This window comes from Polistes fuscatus, unplaced genomic scaffold (genome assembly GCF_010416935.1).
Source record: "Polistes fuscatus isolate 324 unplaced genomic scaffold, CU_Pfus_HIC Scaffold8, whole genome shotgun sequence".
Taxonomy (NCBI): Eukaryota; Metazoa; Arthropoda; class Insecta; order Hymenoptera; family Vespidae; genus Polistes; species Polistes fuscatus.
Window position 1 is genome coordinate 318850 of NW_025113162.1, and position 26073 is coordinate 344922.

At 30.1% G+C, this 26073-nt stretch overlaps 1 protein-coding gene across 3 annotated transcripts in view; it reads left to right on the forward strand.

Moving 5' to 3' along the window:
• Positions 1-26073, forward strand: part of LOC122524869 (octopamine receptor 2-like) — an 86972-nt gene that overhangs the window by 33305 nt on the left and 27594 nt on the right. For all 3 annotated transcript variants that reach the window (XM_043647357.1, XM_043647358.1, XM_043647359.1), the window contains exon 3: positions 14222-14454. In XM_043647357.1, the coding sequence (XP_043503292.1) occupies positions 14222-14454 (233 nt within the window). The remainder of the gene's footprint in view (positions 1-14221; positions 14455-26073) is intronic.

Here is a 26073-nt window from a genome sequence, read left to right on the forward strand (position 1 = left end):
TTTTATATCCAACAACACACTGATATAGTATTTTTCTTCTTGAAGTAAAACAATTGTCTTCCTACGTCGGTAAAAAATAATTTTATTAACGTTGTTCAACATTTATGAACATTTTGTATACGCATAATTAAATAATAGTTTATTAATTTGTTTTATTTTATGTTTCCGTGATGGCGTTAGTAAAATCTTGTTCACATACAAAATCGAGACACTTTGAAGTAGCATTTTCTGTCTAGGCTATTCTTTTTCTTGATTCTTAACGTCATAAAGTATCCATACTTTATATACATGTGTATATATGTATTATGTATATATCAATGTTTCTCTCCTTTTTGCATCTCATTGCAAGAAACGTACGAAGCAGCTGACGCGCTTTATCTTCTCGAACGTAGCAGCGTCTTGACATTTTCTAGTCGGCGTCCATCGGGTTTTCCATTTTTAAAATAACATCCGTTCAATTCTTCTCCCATCTTTCTTTCTCTCTCTCTCTCACTCACTTGCTTTTTCTTTATTTCACTCAATTTCCTCCCTCGAAACGTAACCGCAATAATGATGAGCTTGAACATTTCGCAGTCGTTCTGGTAAAAATATTAATTTTTATTTATTCGGTTAATATTTTATAAAATAAATCGTCAGAATATATGAATATTTGTTTTTTATTATAAATAATAATTTTGAAATATTTATAATAGGAATAGTTTTTTCTAGAATTTATTGAAAATATTAATAAATTACAGTTAAAAGATCGTATTTTAAAATTGTATTTAAACATTATATTTTATAGCCTTTGAATTTTTAATTAGTTTCTTTTTCAATTTTATTAAGGTGCACAAAAAACACACGTCCATTAGGAACGTTATATGGTTAAGTTCCTTTCATGTGTAGCTGTCTTATCAAATTTTCACCGGCTCACTTTAATATTTTTTACTTTCTTTTCCTCGTAACTACATACCTTTAATGTTCGCGTTTATGAGAAACTAGACATTGAAATTTGGCACCTACGACCTTGAGAAAAGTTCCCTATAACCCTATAACATAATATACGTTAATAGAAAAAGTAAATCTTGTATAATCTTATCGGTATATACGGTGGTCAAGAACTAAAGGAAACTGGGACACAAAATGAATACTCATAGGATTCAGCAATGTTCCCTCCAATCCTTTATATGCATAAGAAAAGCTGCGACCTTTCTTGTCAACGTAACCCAAATGTCTACCTACATTTTAGATGATCTCGTTTCTTGTTACTTGCAAGCTCTACAAGCTTATCCTCTTTCCTTCTGCCCTTTTCTTTATTCAATTTTTTTTCTGTCACGAGCTGTCGGATTGTCTAAAATAATAAAATAACCCAAAATTGATCCTAAAATGAAATAGTTTGAAAGTATGAAAGAAAATGTTCGTTATTGTGTGTATCATTTGATAAAACCTTTCTCTTTTTATTTACTTGGAAATATTGTAATTATTTTAATTAATGAGTTTAGTTTAGATGAAATATATGAAAACGATAGAACAGGAAGAAACGTATGCGAATTCTTCTTTATGATGAAGCTGAGTTACGTCCTTTAACACGAAATACAGTGAAAGCAGCACTCTAATATACGTTTCCATCCCCGTGGGTTGTGAGTGCTATTAAAGTTCACGATGTTGCTGCTTTTACAGGGGGCGTTCCATCAATTTCGAATGACTAACGTACGCGCAATACGCTCATCGATGCTAGTTCCAGGACACCATTTAATTATATTTTCATAGCCCGTCGGCAATTTACGTCGAGACTAATCTTTTACTATGGACAAGCCATACGATTTCCATCAAAGGTAATATTTCTTCATCGTTATAATAATTTTTTAAGATCTTACATGGACAAAATTTCTTTCATAAGTTCATTACAATTACAAGATTATTAAAGACAATTTACTATTTTAATTATTCATTAAATAATCATTCTTAGGTTTTAGAATTTAAATTTAGGTTTTCAATTTGGGAACTATCAACGTATTTACAGGATGGGATATTTAAATTTACAATTTTATAAACCAAATTTTCTTACTATTAGTGTTCAAATTATTTATTAAAACATTTAAAGAAATTTTATTATTGCCCTAGTTAATTAAAATAATGAATGAATAAAATTAGAGATTGTAAATTAAATTTTATTCACGTCTACGAAATTGTATTAATACTACACTCTATTAATTATTTATTTTATTATTATTTTAATTTAAATACTGCTAAGTGATAGTCTTCCAGTACTACTAAATTTTAGTAAGTGTTGTTAAAAAAAAATATATTATTTCATTTAAAAAAAAATAATCCGAGGCCAACAAAATTATTTAATCACTCACGTGAGTCTCGTTTAAATGTGTTACTCTAAGAATCATGAATATCTCTTATATTTATGCATTCTAATTAAAATATCCTAGCCTATGTATAATAAATTATTTCTAAGATGTATTTACTTTACTTCAGAAGAAAATGAACATATTCATATTAAATTCCACGTACTTTCCAAAGCATCCTCTTAACGTGTAACTACTAATGCGTTTCTCATTGGCTTTGTACGTCCCTGAATAGAGAGAGAAAGAAAGAGAGAAAGTTTTTGTAAAAGAGAGAGAGAGAAAGTGAAGGGAAGAAAGAGATAGTATGGAGGTATCTACATATGTAGATCTTTATGATTTGCATTAATTGAAAGGCATGCCACATTAAACGCTCAACGTGATCTACCTCTTTGAGGACACTAATTGACGAACGGAAGATAACTGTGTTCGCAATGTCGCATGTTCCTAGAGTCGAGGTCAAATTTCATTTCCGTTATAACCACACTCCACGTTATGAATCCTCTCTTGTCCAACCTCTACACCTACATGATATGTATATTTCTATGAGTATGCGTGTGTGTGTTTGTGCGCGTATGTGAGTTTGTATGGCGCAGGTCGTTCGTTATACTTGCAAATTGAATATTTAAAAAAAGTGATCGTTAGAATCTCGTTTTTCTTTAATTATAATATTTTACGTAACGTTCTATACAATGCAATTGTTTATATTTAAATGAAAATTGATTAAGAAATATTCTTATTGTTTTTTCACGAAATATAAAGTAATAATAGTTCGTATAAATAACGATTGCATTTATTAAGAGACGTATGTGTCTTTGTACTTTTAAATTGAATTAAAATTATTATTTTGTAGTGTGGGGGGGGGGTTTGTTCTCTGTGTATCTTTATCACGCAATTTTATTTTATCAATTTATCGAATCCCATCGATTCCATTTTGTCATATCGCGTGTATATACATATATGCATTTATACCTACTTTTCCATTTCGTTCATTAATAATTTATATAACTAACGCGGGAAATCGTTTAATAATTTTGGTAATTAAATTTTGATTATGAATGAAAAGAGAGAAAGAGACAAAGAAAGAGAGAGAGAAAGAGAGAGGGAAATGAATTCTAACGAGAACTCGATAAGTATATAATTATTTTATTTTCCACATTATCAGAGTTATCAGAGATTCGATTGTTACATATATCTTCTTAAATTTAATTTCATTCGTTTATATAATTCTTCTTATAAAAACAATAGGAAAAGAGAAAAAGATAATAAAATAAAAAAAAAAAAATTATCTAATAATAAATAGGTACCATTTATAATACTTAAAGTAAATAGTACTAGAATAAATTTGATCTCATTCGTTTGTTTGTAATAAAAACAAAATAAAATAAAAAGAACAACTGAAAAAATAAAAAAGATTAAAAAAGTACAATCACATAAGTACTATTTACTTAAAGGAAATAGTCGAAAGTTGAAATAGTCTCTTTACTGGTAATTTCGTATAATTACCGTAGCATTAAATCTTCCCATACATTTACTATTTCCCAAGCGATCCAGAAAAACCAACTTTCTTAATGTTCCAAAGTCCATTTATATAGAAGAAATAATTTCAAAGTTCTTGAGTAAGTAAGTACATAATCTCACGATTTACTATACATATATAATATCTATATTTATATTTTAATAGATAGTTCAGCACCTTGTTCAATTTTCTCTCTTTTTACACATCATTCACCTTCATCTTTTTCTCACAAGAATTGAAAGCTATCAAGTTAATTTGCGTAAATTAATTAATTTATTGAGCATAGTTCGTGACAAAGACTATGATCGCGATGTTATCATCAAATAAGTGTCTCTCGGTAAATTTCAGTGTCGATTAGAAAACTTTTTTCTACATTTCGACGTTAAAATCGATTCGGTTGTTTTCCTCGATAATGAAAAAGTTTCTTCCTCTAAAGAAATTCGAACTTTTTTTTAGCGAGTTAATTTCCTTTTAGTCGGCTACTACGATAAGCAGGAAATTTTCTTTTTTCTCTCGGAACTTACAGGGGATATCTAATACAATGTGATTAAAAGTTTCCAATAAATCAATTTTGTGGTTGTACCCAAATTTAAATTCGATGTTTCACGTTGACGTTCGTTGATACATCGATGTTTGATATTTTTGAAATACGTACATATGAATAACGCGTTTGAAGGTAGAAAAATTGTAGAATTTTCAAATCGATCAGATGGCAGTCGATAAAATAAGATAAGATAAGAAGTGAGACAACGATCAACATCTTAAAAACAAAGTTGACTTTTTATAAGTTGACTAAACTCGTTAAAAGAATATCCTATCTGTCTTTATATAAGCGATTTTTCTAATTTTCTAATATTGACTTCAGCTGTGCTGACGATGCAGACAATCTACGTGAAAAATATCTAGAAAGAGAGAGAGAGAGAGTGCTTTTTCAATGATACCCATTGGAGGTGAATTTAAATCGATATTGAATTTCTGGACGAAGCGATTCGCGTTAGATTAAAAAAATGTAAATTAGTCTATCGTCTCGCGAATTGAGGAGACGAAGAAAAGAGGTCGATTTGTGTTTGATCTACATCAATATTAATTTAAAAACTATCAAAGAAATTCCTTTCCTTCGATATCAGGAGAATATGTAAGAGGATTCGAAGAAACATCCTTTTCAAATTTAAAACACGGTTATTACAAAATGTAATAAAACCTTTCCGATAGAAAATCTTTTTTTCACAAATATCTGTTTTATTAGATCAGTTTTTTTTTTACATAAATGATCATTAAACACAACAATATAATAAAATATATTATGTATTAATACAACAATCCTGACAAATTATTATCTAGACTAAAATAAAAAATATGTTCAGATAATCTAGTAAATATAATGGAAGTATTTAAAAATAGTTTATTCTTTTCCGACAACGAATAAACTTATGACAATATCATTGAATTTAATCTTACAAAGAAAATTCAAACTCAATCTAAAAAACTTCTTAAAATATTAAAGTAAAAATTGTTGAAAGAGGAGATCGATTGGGATATAATCTGGAATAAAAGAAAAATATATATATGTGTGTGTGTATATATCGATCCTGCGAGCTCACGACTACATAAACGATTCGTACAATTCGGTTCTTCCTTTATTCCATAAAACTCGAGTGTTGACCCGATATAGAATATTTCTACCACGGAACAACTTGGAAATAGTCCATAGATGATACTCTTTTTCTATAGTTTCATTAACCGACGTTATAAATCGTTGATCACTTTGTTCTCATCTCTCAAAAAGAATTCGTTTCTATATTTTTCCGAAGCTTATATATAGGATCGAATTTCTCACTGCAATATGAGACACATACATACATTGACACAGACACAAACAGAGAGACAGACAGACAGAGAGAAACAAAAGGAGATAGAAAGAGAAAGAAAAAGATGTCCAATGAACGAATAACGTGGTTTCCGTTCTCTAAAAAAAACAGATAAAAAAGAAGAAAAAGAAACTGCAATAGAAAAATAATATTGTTAAAAATCTTATTTTTCTCTTTCCATGTATAATATAATCAAATTAGGAATATTAATTTCACAAGCAATTATTATAGATATAGATCAATAGTCTTCAAACATTTTCAATGAGTGTAAACGTAATTTATGGGACCCTTCATCGTAAGAAAATCACTTTTTCATTTGTTCATATTTTTGTGTGCTTCTTTTTATGCTATTTGACACAGTTACGAAAATTATTGATTTTAATATATTAAATATAGATATATTAATATATCTAAACAATTCGTGGAATACCAGAATTTCGTAAGAACACAGTTTGAAGACTATTGATATAGATATTTATAGTGCTTTAATTACCTCAGTAATTTAAAGTTCGAAGTTCGGTAGCTTTAAATTTGATCGTTAATAGTTATTTTTAATTAGCATTTTATTCAACGACTTGAAGCGTCATAATTCTTCGGACAGGTGCTTGTTTGATCGTTGCAAAGTTGTACAAAGGAATTTTACATATACATACACATATACATATACATTTAATCTAGGATAAAAAGAGTGAAAATGAAAGAGGATGAAAGAAAAAAGCAAAGAACGATGCAATAAGCTTATGTAAGTTAAAATCATAGTTAGTAGAAGGCCGCGCGTTGATATAAGATCACAGTGAACGTCCATGAATATGCAATTCTCTGGAGACATAGTAATGTCATTCTACATGTGGAAGACTTGCGTTAACTCGTTGCTCCTTGGTGCATTAACGACTGTCGTTTCATTATAGAATCTGATAAATTTTACTCTCCCATAGGAAAACATATTTATCTACGATCATATGTATGTATCTATGTATGTATTTTGTTCTTCATTCTATTTAATTCGTCTTTTATCAAGCCCGATTAATTCGAATCGCCTAATCGCTTGTTCTACTCTTTTTATTTTTTATTGTTCTTACATTTGTTACAATTAATTATTTATAACTAGAGTAAATTTATTTTTGAGATGAAATATTTTTACTGACGTAGGTAATTTTTTTTTTTAAGAATATATATACGTATTATTAAAAAGTGTTGGCTCCTATTTAAAAAAAATGATCTTAAAAGTATCTTAAAACTTTACACTATGTAATATAAAACATAATAAATGCTATATTTCTTTCTTAACAATTTTTAACGTTACAATAAATATACTAGAAACATTATTTTGATAAGAGACATAAGATCTAAAGAATACTTCAATGTTTGACACTAAAGTAACTCGGTCTTATAGAGAGTTAATCGAATTTTTCCTTTTTTAATTTTTATGAAAACACGCTTAGGAAAGTTCAACCTCAAATGTTTATAATTTGTGACTGGTTAAGCAGATAAATGCAAATATCTGACTCTTGCTTTCCAACATCTTTCTTTTTTCAAGTGAATATTACTGAGTCTATAATTATGTTTGGTAATCCGTTTGTATTTACCAGCACATAAGAAATACAAGGGTTAACGAGAACGTATTTATATTTGAAAGTATAATATGTATCAAGGTTTGAAAAGTGAGTTTACACAAGCGTCTAGAAAGTTAATCCTTTCAAACGAGTCTTCCTCGCAGCGCAGTGGAATAATTCTGACGTTCAACAAGAATTATTTTTCACTGCACACAATATTTCAACGAATAAATAATGCAGCGAAACAAAACAAAAATAATCAGGAAAAAAAGAGGATGGTAAAACAAACGGATAAAATGATCTGAAATTGAGTAAGTTTAATTGGAAGATTTTTAATTAAATGAAAATAAAATAAAATGATATATTCATTTCTATCCAGGTATTTGATTATGTTACGTCTTGTTATTTAACAATATTTTTTAAAGGTTAATTTAAAAAGATTAATAAATATTATTAAAATTTTCAGTAGATTATAAATTTAAAATGGTTTGGTATAATTTTTATAATAGCTTTATATAATAATTTTTTATTTATAATAGTTTTATTTTTTTCAAAATAAAGATGAAAAAATAATATAATACGTAGGATTGCTTTCAATAAATTAATTTTTGTCACTTTGAGTGATAGTTTGAGGGATAGTTATGACTTATCTCCAAATATAATTCTTCCACGACAAGAATAACTGCGTAAAAATATGAAACTCGACAATTTCATTGAGTAACATAAATTCTATACATAGGACCGATAGAATTTGTCTTTTATCTTACGTCGCGGTGTACTACTCCTACAATGAATCATTTTCTCGGTTACGGAAAATTTATGAAAGATAGGACAAGCACGTAACGAAAATAGAAAATAATATATTCAAAGTTGAGAGGAAGAGTCTCATCTTGGTTTTTCCATTTAAGTACGTGCGATTTATTTGCCGGCTTACGAATTTGCTTTCAATGAACGTGAAAGCTCTCGAAAGGATCCTACGATCGAAATCAAAAATACTTATTAATATTCTTCGACAGTTCTTCGAAAGAAAATAAAAGAATAATCTATTGAACGAAATATAAAAAAAAGAAAAAAAAAGAAAAGAAAAGAAAAGGAAATGAAAATTGCAAAAAAGAAGCTCGCAAAAAGTGTCGTCCGAGTTTGGGTGTTCACTCGAAAGTTACGAAGTCTCGTTGAAAATTCTTTTTAGCGCAAAAACTCGCGTTGGTACTTGCTACCTTACATGATCGGAGAAGTTTTGAAAGCTCGTAAAGTTAGACAATGTATTTGAAAGAAGCCACAAAGATCAATGCGAAAGAAAAAAACTTTGTGCCACTTCGGTGATCCGAAAAAATTGTTAGTCTACTGAACAACCTAATTTATGTAAGATTTACGTATAGAAGGTAGATGATATATATATAATGGTAATAGTAAAGTACTTATTTATTAATAAATAAGGTAAGGTATAATGTTTGTAAGAAATAAAATAGTAAGTATCTATAATCTAATGATCTAACGCTACGATATATTAACAATAAGTGTAACTCTCTCCGAAAACAACCGCAAGGAACACCCGAACCCGACTCGTCGTCGCCTATTGTAATCCTTCGCCGTTCCCAGTTGTCTTCCGTACTCTCCGTTACACTTATCACTCGTCAATTATTACCAACTCACAGAAAAACGCACAGCCTGCAGAACGCCCCACTAGTCCTTTCCGTCGCCTACTTATACCCTACATCCCCTCCATCGTCTTCCGTTGTTTCTCGTCATTCCCCTGGAAACTTCCCGACCATTCCAAACCACGCACAAAGGCTTTTCCGGTATTTACATTATCGAGAACGTTCGGGAGGCTTCGATGTAGCTATACAAAGGCGACAAGTCCAGACGGCGTAACCTTATACCTAAAACTAATATTCTTATCTAACGCTCTTTCTTTATCCTCGACCGGATGCATTCTTTCATTTCTTTCAATCACTCTTCTCACACTCATACCATTTACACATTCATATCTATACTTCTTAAACAATTCAAAACCCCACATTTATATTGTATATTAGTGTAAATACTTCTAATTATAGATGCCGACGTATACAGAATGTTACTTGTATCTGTATATGAAGTAAAAAATTAAGAGGGAATAAGGGAGAGAGAGGAAGAGAGAGAGAGAGAGAAAGAGAGAGAGAGAGAAAGAGAAAGGTCTTGGTGAACTTTAACCAATCGATTCTTGTTGTGATTTATTGTTACGAAATCTACGTATTGGTGCTACGTGAAAATAAAGGTGGTCGCGTGCTATTTCCCAAAGCGACCTTAATTAAGTTCTTCAAGTTCCTAGTTAAATTGTTCGATCGTATTTCGATTTATTAGTAATCGAATTATTTGTTTTCCTTCAAATAAATATTGCTCTAATATTATTTTTTTTTTAAGACAATATTTCTTGCAATTATTTATTTATTGTGTCAGTATTTTAAATAAATGATAATTTTAAATTAGTATATATAAATGATTATTTATAAATTATTATTAATAATATTAATATATAATATTTAAATATAAATGATATTTTAATAATAAATAACTGCAACATCGTAGAGATAATCAATAAACGCTTCGTCTACAATTCCGATGGTTTATCTTTCATATTTTACTAGAATCGTATAACTTAAAATATGATTTACGATTGAGTTATATCGAATTCAATTTCTTTTTATCTCGAAGTCTGACATTTTTTAATAAAACATTGAATCAAATTATCCGGAAATGTATAAACCCTTAAAATTACAAAAAAATGGTGAATTTTAATACAATTATAAAAACTATACCAAATCATAATTCTTCTGTTTTAGGCTTATATGTAAAAAAGAAATTTATTTTATCTATCGTTTTCCATTTTTTTTTGTTTTTTTTTTTCGAGATAAAGTAAGAGATTAAGTGAAATATAAGATAATCGTTATTGCAAAGTATAACAAAAATCATGGAAATTTGTAAAGTTTGCTTATATTATAAAAATTTGCGGAACGTATAATTCCTACATTCTTTCGTTTATCTACTTAGGAAAAAGTTTGAACGTTAACGCGAGCATTTAGCCATGAAACTATAAGGTGTTTAACCATGAGATGAATTTATGATATTTATGTTATTTATTTAGTTTGCTTATAAAAATTTCCGGAACGTATAATTTCCACATTCTTTCTTATGTTTACTTCGTAAGAAGTTTTAATTTTAACGTAAGTATTCAACCTTAGAATAAACTATAAGATCCTCTAACCATAAAATAAATTTATTGAAGTAAAAACGTCTTCCTTATTATAATAAAAATGAGAAAAAAAAAATAATTAATAATAATCTCTTTCTAAACGTGTTATGAACAAAAATAATTTTACCTCTAAAAAAAAAGTAACTATATATTTTTCTAAATAATAACAAATTTAATTTAATCGTACCGACAAGAAATATTTTCTCGACCCACCTAATATCCTTTTAACGCAAACTGACATGTTAAAGACGTAAAATTCGCGAGGGAATCAAATATTCATCGTTGTATGTTCTTAGCATTGAAAATTTTCGGATCTACGTGTATAAGTTAAGTCTTGGAAGCGCAATTATCGAAGAAGCGAGTTAAGAAGGATAATTAACAGAAACGCGTTGGCCTCCTTTATTCCTCTCTCCCTAACCTCCTCATACCCCTTACCAACCCTTATATCTCTCTCTCATCTCTCTTCTCTTTCATTCCAGTTCTATTCGCTATTCTTGTCTTTTCTTCTTATGTGTGCGTTTGAGACTTCGTAAAGCTGCGACTCATTTAACTTTGGTGACTTTTGAAAGCAACGACAGTCATTAGCAATTCCTCGAAAATTATTCGCAAAGATCGCCATGAGATTATACGATTATAGGAAAATTTGATGGTAATGCTTTTTATATGACAAAAAAAGTGAGTGATTTATTTATGACAGAAAAGAAATACGAGTTAAGGGGTTAATGTAAGATGAGTTTAAATAGCTTGAAATCAATCGGAACATCTATTATTATTTATGGTGTTATGAAAAATAATGTATTTTTAATAATTATACAATATTAGACGAGCAATTTTATACCTATAAAATTATCAGTGGAAATATAGTAATTTGATTGTGTTTCAAACAAAAGTCAAGAAAAATATAACGATGCATGTTAAAGATTGTACGAAGTTACTCTATATACTTTTTGTAATCTTAAATTTTTTATTAAAGTATCCAATATTTCGAAAAAGGTTATCATAGTGTTATGGGGTTTCTATTTAATGAATTTCTTGTAATAGAATATATATATATAATGTATGCATCTATCAATTAAAAAAAATTTACTAAACTTTTGTTAGTTAACAAAATACAGATAGATTGATGTAGAATTTAGAACGTTGTCGTGCTAATAAATATCTATATCTACTAACGCGACACGTCACGTAGCTCTTCAACGTGGTTAGATGCAACGAAAGGGGTAAGACGTGTTAGAGAGTAGTAGCATAAAGAAGGAAAATCGTTCGTAAAATTTATTAGGAGAATAAGTCGCATACACGACTGTAAAACCGTCGGAAGATAAATGAGATGAATTTCCCAAACGAAATTTTCCTTCTCTTCTTCTTCTTCTTTTTATCTTTTAAATGCTTTTTGGAAACACCAAATATGATTTAAAGGATAGCAGAACGACAATAATTCTTCTGCTAATCTTAATTCTCGTTAATATTAGATTTATTAAACTACGATGCTTTATGAATTTTCATCTAATATTAACTAATCGTATACGTTATTAGAGAAACTAAATTCAATTAGAACTCATTAATTATAACGAATTTTCCTCGAATAATTATAAATGAACGAATAGATGGAATTATTCCTATGTAACGTTCACATTTATATCAATGTATAAGTTTTTTTAAAATATCAATTTCTAATTTTCAAATATACCAGAATTATACGTATAATATTTAAATACATTTTCTTAATAAAATATGAAATACCAAATTAACGAATAGGACAAACTCGATGCTTTAATAATTGAAACAGATTTTCAAGAACATTTTTTAAATTCTATTAGATGTATTTGACGGGTCAAACCAAATGGATAATGATTGATATTCTTGGATTGATGACGTTGTTTTTCACACTTCGATCAATAACAGTATCATCGATTTTCCTTCGTGTTAAAAACACGTCCGTTGAGAGCTGGACTATTGTAAATAAAACATGCTTTTATGGAGGGGGAATTGAGAGGAAGGAAAGGAAAGTATATAAAAAAATTTATTTTTAACAATATCGAGAATCGACGATAACAAAATAGGATTTAAAAAAAACAAAAATGTTTGACACGTTTTACGATAAATATCCTCGTTGGATACAAATTTCTTATCAAGAATGAATTGTTTCAAACGAGACAGAATGGTGTTGAAAATACGTATGTATATGTACGAGTAAAAGGATCTTCTCTAAAACATGAAAGCTTTGGTTTCTTGTTACGTTTTGTGCAACACACCATTGATCTGCACTCTTTTTACTACGAGTCACGCGTAGAAAAACGCGTTAACACACGTATAAATACGTAGTTCCACAAATACGTAGAGACAAAAAGAAATAGAGAAAGAAAAAAATATGCAAAGAGAATTAATCGTAGATACTCATATTATATGTGTACATATGTATATCTCTGTGAAAATATTGTATACACATGTACGTATTTGTATACTCTAATCGACAAAAGTTTAGTCACTCGTCGATTTTAATAAGAATTAATTTGAATTATATTGTAAAAATCGATTATCGTTATTATATTGAACATTAATAAATTGAATTATTTTATAAAGATTTTTAATATTTTTTTACGTCAATATTTTTGTATGGTTTATAAACTAAATTTTAGGTTGTTTGAAATGAACTTTGCTATTGGGATATCTTTGGTAACTTTTAGACGAAAGAAGCATGGAAAAATATTCAATTAGAAACATTCGAAAAATGAATTGTCTAGGATGCCAAGATAGTAGTGCATGCGAATGTTAGAATATTCGAATACTAAATCGTCGCGTACCGGAAGTTCTAATGTGTTCATAAGTCTTTTTGATATGTAAATCTATCTCGACTACTCCAAAGATATAAATTTTTTTCTTCGTCTCTCTGAATTTACGTAGTGATTTTAAGCTTTTAGCAGGTAGTGTATGCGGTGATACTTGTTTCAAGTGAAAAGCACGTATTTTGAACAAACGTTGGAAGAAAAGTTGAGATATCAAAAGAAGTTAACTATAAAGTCCGAATAAACCGTCAATATACGTTGCTGACAATAGTTGACTGCCTATTTTCAAAACGCACGAATGCAATACTCGATACTAGTGGTATAGAAAATTGTGTATGACAGATTAATGTGTTTGTATGTGTGTAAGGGATAGTAAAAAGATTTCGAACGATCTTCGATTGTAATTTCAAGCGACACGTTCCGTGGCACGATGTTTTTAAAAAGAAGTAAAAAGTAAAACAATAAAAATAAAAACACGAAAAAGAACCGATAATAATAATAATATAATAACGTGTACGAAATTTAATAATAAAAATTATTAATATCTCGAAAAGCGGTACAATTCGTTTAATTTAGCGATTTGGATGTTAATCTTTTACATTTCCGTTTACTTGGTCCGTACAAATTATAATTATTAAAATTACTGTAAATTGTAATTATTGTAAATACTTAACATTTTTAACAATATTGACCAATTATTATACTTATGAATATTTTAATTAAAATATTGACAATTTTTGTATTTAATCGATACAATATTCCGAGCATTTATTTAAAAAATCGGATAAAAGTTTTGTAAAAGTACTGAATCACGATAAATATCTACCTATCAGGCATTTAAAATGTATAATTCTCATTTCAATTCAACTATTTTATATCTCACGTGTATTTTTAAAGGATCTAATTTTTCTTTTTTTTTCTTTATGATTTCAGGTTATTTTCCATTACCTGCAGTCTACTGTCTCGCTTGGATTTGTTTGGACGTACTTTTTTGTACGGCAAGTATAATGCATCTGTGCACCATAAGCGTCGACCGTTATCTCAGCCTACGTTATCCGATGAAATTTGGTCGGAATAAAACGAGAAGAAGAGTGATCTTGAAAATAATCTTTGTCTGGTTACTCAGCATCGCCATGAGTTTACCTCTCAGTTTAATGTATTCTAAGGTGAGAGTGATGTCACAATTACAGTGAAAATCATTTGAACGTATAGACATGAAAACATCAAATATTTCTCGATACAATTTTTCATTATTCATTATTCTCATATCATTTTATATTTTGCATGCACATTTTTTTCCAACATTTCAATCCTTGTATATGTTGTATCCACTTTTTAAATTTATTGTATTACAAGTATAACGTAAATAATTTTAATATACAAAAAATCTTAAAATTATATTTTCAATTTTTTGACTTAATTAAATAATTAAAAATAATACATTGCTATAATTACAGGTACACATATTTATTAACAACATAGTATTATATAATAACAATTAATTACACATTAGAGTTGGATCTCAAAGTATAATATTCGTTTAATGAATTTTTTTCTTTTCTTTTGAAATTTACATCTATATATGGATTATCGATAATTTATTCTTTTGTTTTTTATTAATAAAGGAATATATTAGGTTAGTGCGTATGAAATGTCGGATTTTTAAGTGAATATATAAAACTGCTTATCTTTTTTCAAAAGCTGTTTATTTAATCAAAATATGCTCCATTCGCTTCAATACACTTTTCTCAACGAGATTATAATGCACAGATTTCGGTCTTAAAGAAATTCTGATCTTTAGAATCAATAAACTTTGATATAGACTTTTTTAGACTGTCTTCATTTTTAGATTGTTTAGCACGTAAAAATTGTTGTAAAGGTTTAAAAAATGAAAGTTAGTTAGCGAAGATCTGATGAATAAGGTAAAATTTCATATTTTCATTCATTTGAAAAAACCGGCTTAGTAATAATAAGAATACGTTTAATCGATCCAGCCTATTTCGCTTGGTTAGTTAGTGCGTTATACACTTATCTATTTTTTTCACCTTGCCAATTTTAGAAAGGTGTCGCAATATTGTTGTATGATCAATTTTCATTCTAGTAGGAAGCTTCCTTGTAGATAAAGTTGAATTCGTTTCCAAATGTCGTTTCTCACGGACGTTTTGGGTCTTCGACGCGGTTTGTTTTGAAAGGAAAATTCACGAGACCGAAGTTTTTCAAACTAACAATGCACTTTTCGATCGTTACCAGTATTCTTTTCAAACGCCTGGTTTATATTGCGTGCAGATTTTGCAACATTATTACCAAGTTTATACTCATATTAAAAAATTATACGAATATCGGTTAAATTCATATCCTTATAAAATTTAAAAAAAATTAAAAAATTAAACATTTTTGAGAAAATCTGTTTTGTTGAAATGTGACTCTGGCTGTCGATAGTACGACTATAAACGAAGTTATATCAAAAATAAAAGAATAACGAAAACAGGGAGGACAAACGTTCACATGTAAGGAAAATCCGACATTTCATATGCACCAACCTAATGCAATCAATTTTCGGCGAGAATTATGAGTAATTTTTACTGACATGATATATTGGCATGAATTGTAAGTTCAAAAGAATGTTACAATGATAAGTGTAAATGGATATATTTGTTACAGATTAACCATATTACTATTTAAGAAAATCTTATTTCTAGATCATAAAGGTAGAACTTGTTTAATCTCCGTATTAAATCTAAGTTTTCAAACAAGTTAGCAAAAATCTAGAAAATTATTTGCTGGATAATTAGCTAAAACAAATGTTGTAGCGTTCGTGTAGTATGTTATTTCTTCCTTTATTGTAGAAATTCTTAAGCCCGTCTGAATTCTTTCATTTGTTATATACCAAGGGGAATTGAAAATGTTCCGCAGGGTTTTTGATTGAAATCTCTGTAGAATTTCAATATTTGAGTTACCAGCGGTTCTCCATAGTTGAATTCCGTATGCCCATATGGGCTTCGGAATAGCTTCGTATATAGCAAGTATGCTCTCTAGACTTAACTTAAATGCTCTACCAATGAGCCAATATAGCTTTCTAACTCTGTTTTTTAGGTAGGTTGTCTTGGATTGCATATGCTGTCTCAGCTTTTTAACCAGTACCCCATACCTAAGTATTTTATTGAATCTTTGGTTGGAGTAACTGCTCCATTTATGGTAACAGTAAACGGTGAAATGCAGTCAAAGGCGTGAAAAAAGGATAATTTTTAATAACTTTTTTTTTATAATAATTAAATTTGTTTTAGAAAACTGATTACACAGAGTTTTTATATTATGTTTCAACTTGATTTCTACAAAATTTCAAAAATAAATATTAATTATTTAAAAAAATATCGCCATCTTTGTTGGACCCTGTTTTGCAATAGTGTTTCGCGGTGATCATCAGATCATCTTACTGGATTATCTAAAAAAAAATATATAAATCATTAGTTTAATAATAAATCTTGTTCTTCATCGAAACTTTTTTATTTTTTTTGAAAATTAACAAAATGGCGGCTTTTGGCATTTTTTTTTCGATTTTCGACAGAAAAATCATGAGTCTATTGTTAAAAAAAAATCGAAGTTTTTCACATAAATGAAAATCCTTTGATGAAAGATTAGTTTTTAGTGCTATTAATAAGTAGTAAAAATTTCATCAAAATCCATTGAGTGGTTATTGAATTATAGTAGTCACCGACTTGAAAAACATAGTTTCGAGAAAAAAGCATTTAAAGTTTTTTGATTTGGATACGGTATTATATTTACGTAAAATTTTGAGCGCGATGCATGTAAACTTTTTTTATGTCTTTTGATCCGCTGAATCCGAATATCACTATTTTTTGCCGAAAAGTCGAGCATTCAATTTTGTATTGCCAATTGTTTAAACAATTTTACAAAAAATTATAGTTTTTCGGGATGAATTAATTTTTTTTTATATTTTGGGCAATTTCAAAACGAAAGTATTCTTTAAAAAATCTTGCTAAAGCTCATAGTTTATGAGATATAAATTTTTGAAAATTTCTGAAAGAGTTTTCCAATTTTACACTTAATTTATGTACTTATAGAAATACTAATAAAATAATTACTTACATTATTACAAGGAATATTATCGTTAACACAAACATTACATGCTACCACAATTTTAAATCCCAAACCACGTATGCTGGCTGTCTGAAAATCCAAATCCTCATTACACTTTTTGCACTTTACAAGATTCGAAATGGCCGTAATACAGAAATAAAGTTTATTATTCTATATTCAGCAAGACTATCTTCAGGTACATCATCTTCTATATCACATTTTAATTTTTTAGCTGATGAACTTGTAACACTTTCATCACGTTCCACTATTTTCGGATTGAAAACATTTTTTTTAACGGTACGCGGCTTACGAAGATTACCAGATCTCTAAAGTTCTCTAGAACCTTTGCTACGATTCATAATAAAATAATCAAATAAATTTTTGAACACAAATATAGTGATACATAACAAGACTATACAGTCAATTTATTCGTTTCTTTATTTTCAACTTACGATGTTTCTTCTTTTTTTTGGTGTTTCCACAAGACTATTCATAAAATATAATAGGCAGGCCGAAAACGGTTGCTTGCTGCTTCCGTCCTCTACCGATCAATTGTAGAATATCTCGGAAACTATTCATCGAATTAACTTGAAATTTGCAGAGAATATTTTCGAAACATCATATTTCAAGAAAATGCAAAAAAAACAAATCCATTTTTGAAAATCCTGACTACATTTCACCCCTTAATATTAATACGCCATTTTTGGCACCATCTTTTTAGCACATGCAGATGACGTTGGAGAATTTCAGTCGCGTTTTGGGGAACACTGTCCGATGCTAACAAAACTGTGTCATACGCAAATGTAGCCGTTGTTATCTCCTTTGAGGTGGGTAAATCTGCCATGTAAATTGCGTATAGTAATGATGCAAGTAAACTCCCTTGTGGGACACCGAATAAGATTGGAAAGGCTGAGGTGTGTTAGTTTGGGTACTTGACTATGAATTTTCTGTCAGTGAGATAAAATTTAAGGATCATGTAAAAAGGATATAGTAGCGTTTTTTTCGAGTTTATACACTAATCCAATGTGCCATACTTTATCGAAAGCTTGTCTAATGTTCAGAAATACTGCTAAACAGTATTTTTTCTGTTCAAGATCTTGTGATATATGACGAGTTACACAATGAATTTGCTCGATTGTGGGATGACTTTTCCAAAACTTGAACTGATGCTCAGGGAACGCTGGGGCATGGGTGTTTCGAAGAGACGATTAATTAGCATTTTTTCAAACAATTTGGATAATGTAGATAAAAGACTGATTGGCCGATATGACGTAACTTTATATGCTGGTTTCCCTGGCTTATGAATAAAAGTTATTATAGCTATTTTCCAGGAACTTGAATAGTAACCTAGACGTAGAATGGAGTTAAATATGGAAGCTATTAACGCAATCCCTTTCTTTGGCAGTTTTTTTATTATCTTCCCGTTAATTAGGTCTTGTCCTAGAGCCTTTTTTGGATTTGCGTTTGCAGCGATTGTTAATTTGACTTCCATCGTAGTAAAAGTTTTAATTTGTGAAGATATTTGAAATAATGTGTTCGAGAAATTTCTAATTTCTTCTCTACCGATGAGTAAAGTGGAGGGAGATGGTTTATATACATCCGTCAGGTGTGAGGTGTAAAGATTTGCCTTGTCTATTGGTCGTTTTACTCAACCATCTAGCGGTTGGCAGAGCGGCGGGATGTCTTGAGTTGAACGAGTGAAATGCCTTGTTGCCTTCCAGAACGAATAGTTAGAGTCTACTGTGGAAGTTAAGTGTATCAGAAATTTTTGAAGGCCTTCATTCTTAAAGTTTTGTAGAGTTTTTCTTAATACTCTGATAACTTTGTTTAGTTTATGTTTATCCTCAAGTAATCTGCTATTGTGCCAAGTTCTACACAGTTTTCGTTTTTCTATGATTTTTTTTATAATATATATGGGATAGTCGTGGTCAAACATATTTTCCAAATTAGGTGTAGAGGCTCGAACTGCATCTATTATATTGCGCGTCAGATGGTTTAATGCGTGGTCCGTATCTTCAGTCGTTTTTAATGGTAATGCACCCGCAGTGATGGAATTAAATATTTCCGGAAAATGATCCTAATTTGTATGGCTATTGTATATGAAAATTGGAGGTTTATTTTCGATGATTTTTACATTTATTACCGCTATGATTGGAGAATGATGAGAGGAAAAATCAGGTGAAGGGCAAACCTGTATATATTGAAAAGATATATTTTTAACGATAAAGAAATTGAGTAAATCTGGGATTCTGTTATTATCAGTTGGCCAATAAGTGGGCTCACCTGAACTAAAATGTGTAAATCTATTAATTTTGACGATTTTGAAAGTGCTCTCTCCCTTGATGTTACAATTCTACTACCCCAAAGATTGTGTTTGGCATTAAGATCACCTTCAGCTATGAATCTAGAGTCTAATAGCTTAAGAGCCAGAACATATTTTACCAAAGTTCAAATTTCGTTCAGTCAACTTCTCATACCTACTATACATTAGAGGGAGACTAACTAAGCTCGGCTGCGATTCCTATGGCGTCACTCAGGTGGTAGCAAAGGCACAAAATTTAGACCAATTTTAAAAGCATTTTATCAAGGCTGATATTTGGATATTTTATTATTTACTAATATTATTATTATTATTCAAAAAAATAATTTTGAGACAATTGTGACGGTCTAAAAGTTATGGCAGATACTTTTGAAAAAAAATCAAATTTTACCAGTAACGCGGAAATTTGATTTTTGTAATCAATGTATAGTAAGCATAAGAGATTGACTGGACGAAATTTAAACTTTGGTAAAATATGTTCTGTCTGCCGGCCACTGGCTCTTAAACTATAAACTTTCGAAGTAAGAATTGAAATCTTTTTTTTGCATATTGTGTCTAGGGGGCAGTAGACTGTTGAGATAGATAGTAGACAATGCGAATCGTATATTATGATACTTGTTGTCTCAAGATGGTCTTTTTTATAAATATGTCGCAAGCTCGTAATGTTTTTGACTCGATTTAATAATAACCGCTATATGTCCTCTCCCTTAGATGATTTGTGGAGTACACTTTATAACCATAAATTTTGAAGTAAGTTTTATCTGTAAAGTATATCTCGGATATCAATATTATTTGAATGTCATGATTTTTTAAAAAGATTCCAACTCAAGTTTTCGTTGCATTAGGTCATTGGCGTTCCAAAGAGCAAAACGTAAGGTTTTCATTATTTGGCAATGGGTGACAAATTATTTACTAATACCGTTAAAAGAAAGAGAATGTTATTTATTTATTCAAATTGTTTTTCGATAAGTATTTTTAATTTACTCAGATTTTCAGAAGTTCCCGAACTGTTTTCTTTGTTTTCGTTATTAGTAGGTAGTGTACTTGATTTATTTCTCTTTGTGGCTTGTACGTAGGACATAGATGAATTGATGTAACGGTGTTTGTTCTCCACTGAGTTGGTCTGTAGGTTTGATTTTGACTTTTTCTGAGTCTGAGTTCTGGGAACTTTTTCTTGAGCAATTCTTGATAATGAGGGCATCCAAGAATATTCTAGTATAAATATGCAACCCTATTTAAAAAGAATACGATGACCTTGATGTCTCGAAAAAAATGACATAAAAAAAAAAATTCGGCCCATCACTATATTGATACCTTCGGACAGAATATTTTTTTCCTCTAACATTTTTTTCTATCGTACGAAATAAACGAGATATTTTAGGTGGTCGAGTTAGGCGCAAGACCCTGTATATTTACAAAACTTTACGCGTGGATGCCGCATATATGCGCTCGAAGCGAAAAGGTTAATATTACTTATATTGATTACCTTATGTCCAAGCTTTTGAAGTTCGTCCTTTAGGTCATCAAGATCAACAGAGTGATGAACGTTTCGTAGAACAACACGAAACGACCGTTCTTGTTTCAATTAAAAGGCATGAAAACTAACATTAGAAGATTTTAATAATCTCGTAATTTTTCTATAGGTCTCAGAGTCAGCTGGTAGGACACGAGCTTGGTTATTATTGACTTTAAATTTATAGCTTTCTTTTTTAACTACTTCGTCCAAACATCTTATTAAGGATTGGATGTCAATTGGATTGGATGTCATCTACATAGATTGGCGGGGACAGAGGTATTTTTGACGATGGTTGATTTTCTAACATATCTATGTGGTGTGTAAGATGACAAATGCGATGGCTCTTGAGTGTGGTATGTGAGAAGACGAGCGAGATAAGTTTTAAGCATGTTCAAGACGAAGAGCGTAGAGTTTGGTTGCAAGCAAGAGTGGGGCAGCGGCCTAATAATGTAAACAGTCGAGTAACGATAGTGTCTTACGACGAGAAAAAGATCGAGTAAAAAGAACAGAAAACAGAAGAAAATAGTATTATCTAGTAATCAAACAACGAACCCGTCTTATTATCATTTTTGTATTATACAGTCGAATCTCGTTATGAACCCGTGTACGGGGGTATAGGGGAATATAATTCTAGGAATTCCCGTATCCCCACTATTCCTTCACAGACGACGGTCTCAGTTAAACTTCTCCTACTTTTTACGCGTATTAGTGTATACATGATTCTTTTTGGTATCGCGGTATGAGTCCCTCCGAATAAAATTGCTACCATCTTATAGTATACAGTGTCTTGTTTTTAAAATGAATTTTCTTTTCATCTCATGGAGGGGGAAGGTCTTTCGTCGAAATGTTCATTGACGGACTCATAACGAACGGGCTCTTAACGCGACTCGACTGTAGTTAATTTATCAAGAATATATTTCATTTCCGTGAAAAGAAGTTTCACTCCTCAAAGAATCTATCATCAAAATTATCGGAATCTCAATCTTTTGTTCGTTAGATATCCTTTCGGAAGATTGACTAGAAAGAGGGAATCCCACATCTATATCTGTACTTGAACTTAAGATAAAGAATCTATTAACAGTTGATACTACTCCTACTGGTCGTGGTTGCCCATTATTACTGGCGTCGTCTTCTCTTGGTCATTTTTTGCTAATGGGAGTAGTTACACGCCTGGGAAAAACAACTATTTACCATGGCGGAAACAAATTGGATGTTGGCATATCTTGGTCAATGATATGCGAAAGGTTTAACTACATTTACCTGACCGATTTTAAAGCTGTTAACTGTAACGGCTTGGTATCGTATTTATCCTCAATATTCATAATGTAAACAATATTAATACTCAGGTACTTAACTTTTTACATCTGTATACACCAAAGGCTAGAACTCGAATTTATCGATAATAAAAGAGCATTATATCGGAGTAAAAGGATTATAAGGAAGGAAATTCGGTTGTTTACTCATCGTTTCGCAAAGAGATAGATAGATTAGATGAAAGAGAGGGGAAGAGAGAAGAAGAGAGACAGTGAAAACATCTCGTTCAGAATTCCAGAGCATTAATTTTCCACCTTGTTAGCTGTCTCGAGCAGCAGTGTTTTCCAGGAAAGAAAGGGAAACTATGCGCGTATATGTTGTATGTGCTTGTATGTGTATATATATGTGTGTGTGTGTGTGTGTATGTGTGCGCGTGTGTGTAATAGAAAGAAAAAGCTAAATTTACGATTTCGTTTCATTCTTATGAATTTGCAACGCGGTTTACGTTATTTTTTCGTAAAAACAATAACCTAATATTACAATGGATTGAAACAATTATTTTTTGTTTCTATGTGGTGAAATCCGTTCTTTTTTCTCTTTCTCTCTCTTATATTTCATTTTCGCACGAACGCATTCGATATCTGTTCCAGTTCTACTATAAAATTGAGTTCAGCTAGAAAATTGTATGCGTTTTTTTTGATACCTTCAAGCGCAGCGTTTTTCATTACAAGACTCGGTAATTTTTGTTCTACGAGTGTTCTCATTGTTTTCCTTTTGTTGTTATAAAAACATGAAGGATTTCTATTATTTTTATGATAACGAAATAATAATTACAATTTTTCTAGAAATTGCTTTTTCGTGTAAAGGAAACTAATGTTAAAAAATTATAAATTAGGATTTTGATTTTACAATATCATATAAAATCATATAGAGGTATGGTAAAAGTGGTAGTGAATAATAAATGAAAATGATTTTATTTAGATCACTCGGGTATAATGTGTTACACGGTATTAGCTAGCGTTGATTCAAACTGAACTGAACTGCTATGGATCGTTTCTCTTTTATATTGTTCTTCTGTCTGTTTCGGAACTCCCCGACCATTCCCGAACATAAAACATTTAGATTATTTTAGCCCAGTCAACGCGGGCCAAAAACTGATTTTTGTAGCTGCAGCTTGATTCTTTGATATAAGGGTAAGTTGACGACGCTGAATCGAATGGTGCTAATTTTATTAAAATCAATCTCCGAGGTTTTGAGAAAAAGGGTAAAAAAGGGTAAAAAATGGCCTTATCTTAGAATCTAGGCATTTAATCGAAAAAAGTTTCAAACAAAAGTTGTAGAGAATTAAAATATACATAAAAAATGTTCTATGAGTTATCTTCGTATTTTCAAAAATAAGCGAATAAAATTGGATTGAAGATGGGAAAAAAATTTTAAGAGTGGGAGAAAGCAAGCTTATCCCTCCGTCGCGTTTTACACGCGAGCGAGCTAGTATGCGTGCGAGCGTCCGTGTGCACTAATACACAAACGAAGGATCTTCGGCAATCTTCGGGACTCTCGGTCTTGAATGAAAGTGCGAGTGAGAGAACAAACCAATATTTCTCTCTTTCTATTCTTTCACTCGGTAGCCAGAATTTTACGTCTTGGCCATCGTGCGTCGAGCGTTCTGTATATCTATATATATCGGCGTATAAGCGCGGCACTTTTAAATCGAATCTTGATGCTTATGGCACGCCGTTTCTTTATTTATTGTCAAAAATAATGAACCTTGAGTAAAAAAAAAATAATTCATTTTAACAGAAACTATTATTATTTAGTTGAGAGTAAAAATAATGAATTAATTTTGTGTCTCGCCATAAAATTAATTAGAATAAATAATTGATATAAATTCTTTGCCTCACAAAAATTTATTTGTATATCAAATTGAATACGTATTCTCTTTAAGACGAAATTTAAAATTTAAATATTTTTCCTATTAAATTATGTATTTTATAAAATTTTAAATTACTGACTTTTTGTCTCGTAAAAATTTATTAGTGTATCAAATTAAATACATATTTGAAAAAGAAGAATTTTATATCCACACATAAAATTAATTCAAGATATATATGAAAGGATATTCTAAAAACGTGGAATTTATTTTTTGTCTATACATAATTTTAATTCATTTTTATTATGTTATAAGAAAACAGTAATGCATTCCGATTCATCTTCGAAGTCTTAAGAATTGTACGAAAAATATTGAGCAATTATCCAATTGGTGCGTTAGCGTAAGTAGTAACGTCTTCGCTTCTCGCGCTAGTTTATTAACGTTCGATTTTTCGCGGGGGAATTATTTTTTTTATAAGTTTTGTTTAATTAAATAAATAATTAATTTTGTTTCATCATTGTAAGAATTGATACGTTTCAGTATAACTTAACCTGATTTATAATAATTCACTTATGCTCTATATTGTTAATTTATGTTTTGAACGTACTTTTCCTTCAAAAATTATATTATTCCTTGGGTATATCAGAAATGAGAAAGTTGTTGACTCGTCGGAAAGACTACTAACGTCTATAACTTGCTTTTCAAAATGTGTATAGGGATATATAGGCTTTGGTTTATTAGCCGGAAGCGTCGGTCACTAATCCGGATAATCTAATATATATTCGAGGGAGTTAGTATGATGGAAAGCTCGAAGCTCCCTTTTTGGTCTTTCCAACATGGAGCTTTACGTAGCTTTTATTCTCATCAAGGTACCGTTTATGGGATATTATATGCAGAATACAACGAGGAGACATTTACAATTAGTGTGACACGAGTTAGCATTTATTACGCGAATATAAGTATACACGATTTTTAAGTAATTTACACGTACTTACATGCGAGCCGCTCATTTGTCAAATTAATTCATTCTTTAAAAATAACACGAAATTTATGTACATACATTGTTGGTATCATTTATTATTAAACTAATATTAACATTTTTTTCCTCATTTAATGCTACTGAATTTAATTATTAAACAAATGTACTTTAAAATGTTAAAAGTTAAGCATCGATCGAGTGCTTTGCAATTAAAAAGCAAATTTTTAGATAATTTACAAAGTGGAGTTATTTGGGCTACGAGCCCATACGCTCATACGCGTAAAAACACCGACAGTTTTGCAATTACCATCGATTTAACGTTAAAAGTATTTTACCGATAGAACAATTTATAAACTCGTACGCGTACGGTGTAAATACGATTATTTTTCCTGCTACTTTTATTTACCAAAGCTAGGAAATAAAAAGAAAAACCAATAAAAATAGAAACCCTAAAAACACCTTCCAAAAAATATACAAAAAGAATTTGTGAAAGTTTACAGGGGCTTTTAAAATATATGAACATAATTTCAGGGTTGGTTTTAATACGATAAAATAAAAAATAAGTTCATAAAATCGTATGCCCCATATAAACTCGATTCCGAATTAAAGCTGCTTTTGTTTTTAGTTCATAGAACTTTATTGATTGCTTGCTTCAACTGTTTACGAGTAAGCTTCTTATCTCACGCTGTCGATAAATTCAAACAACAGTTGATATTTTTGAACGATTGAGAATATCTACAATAAGACG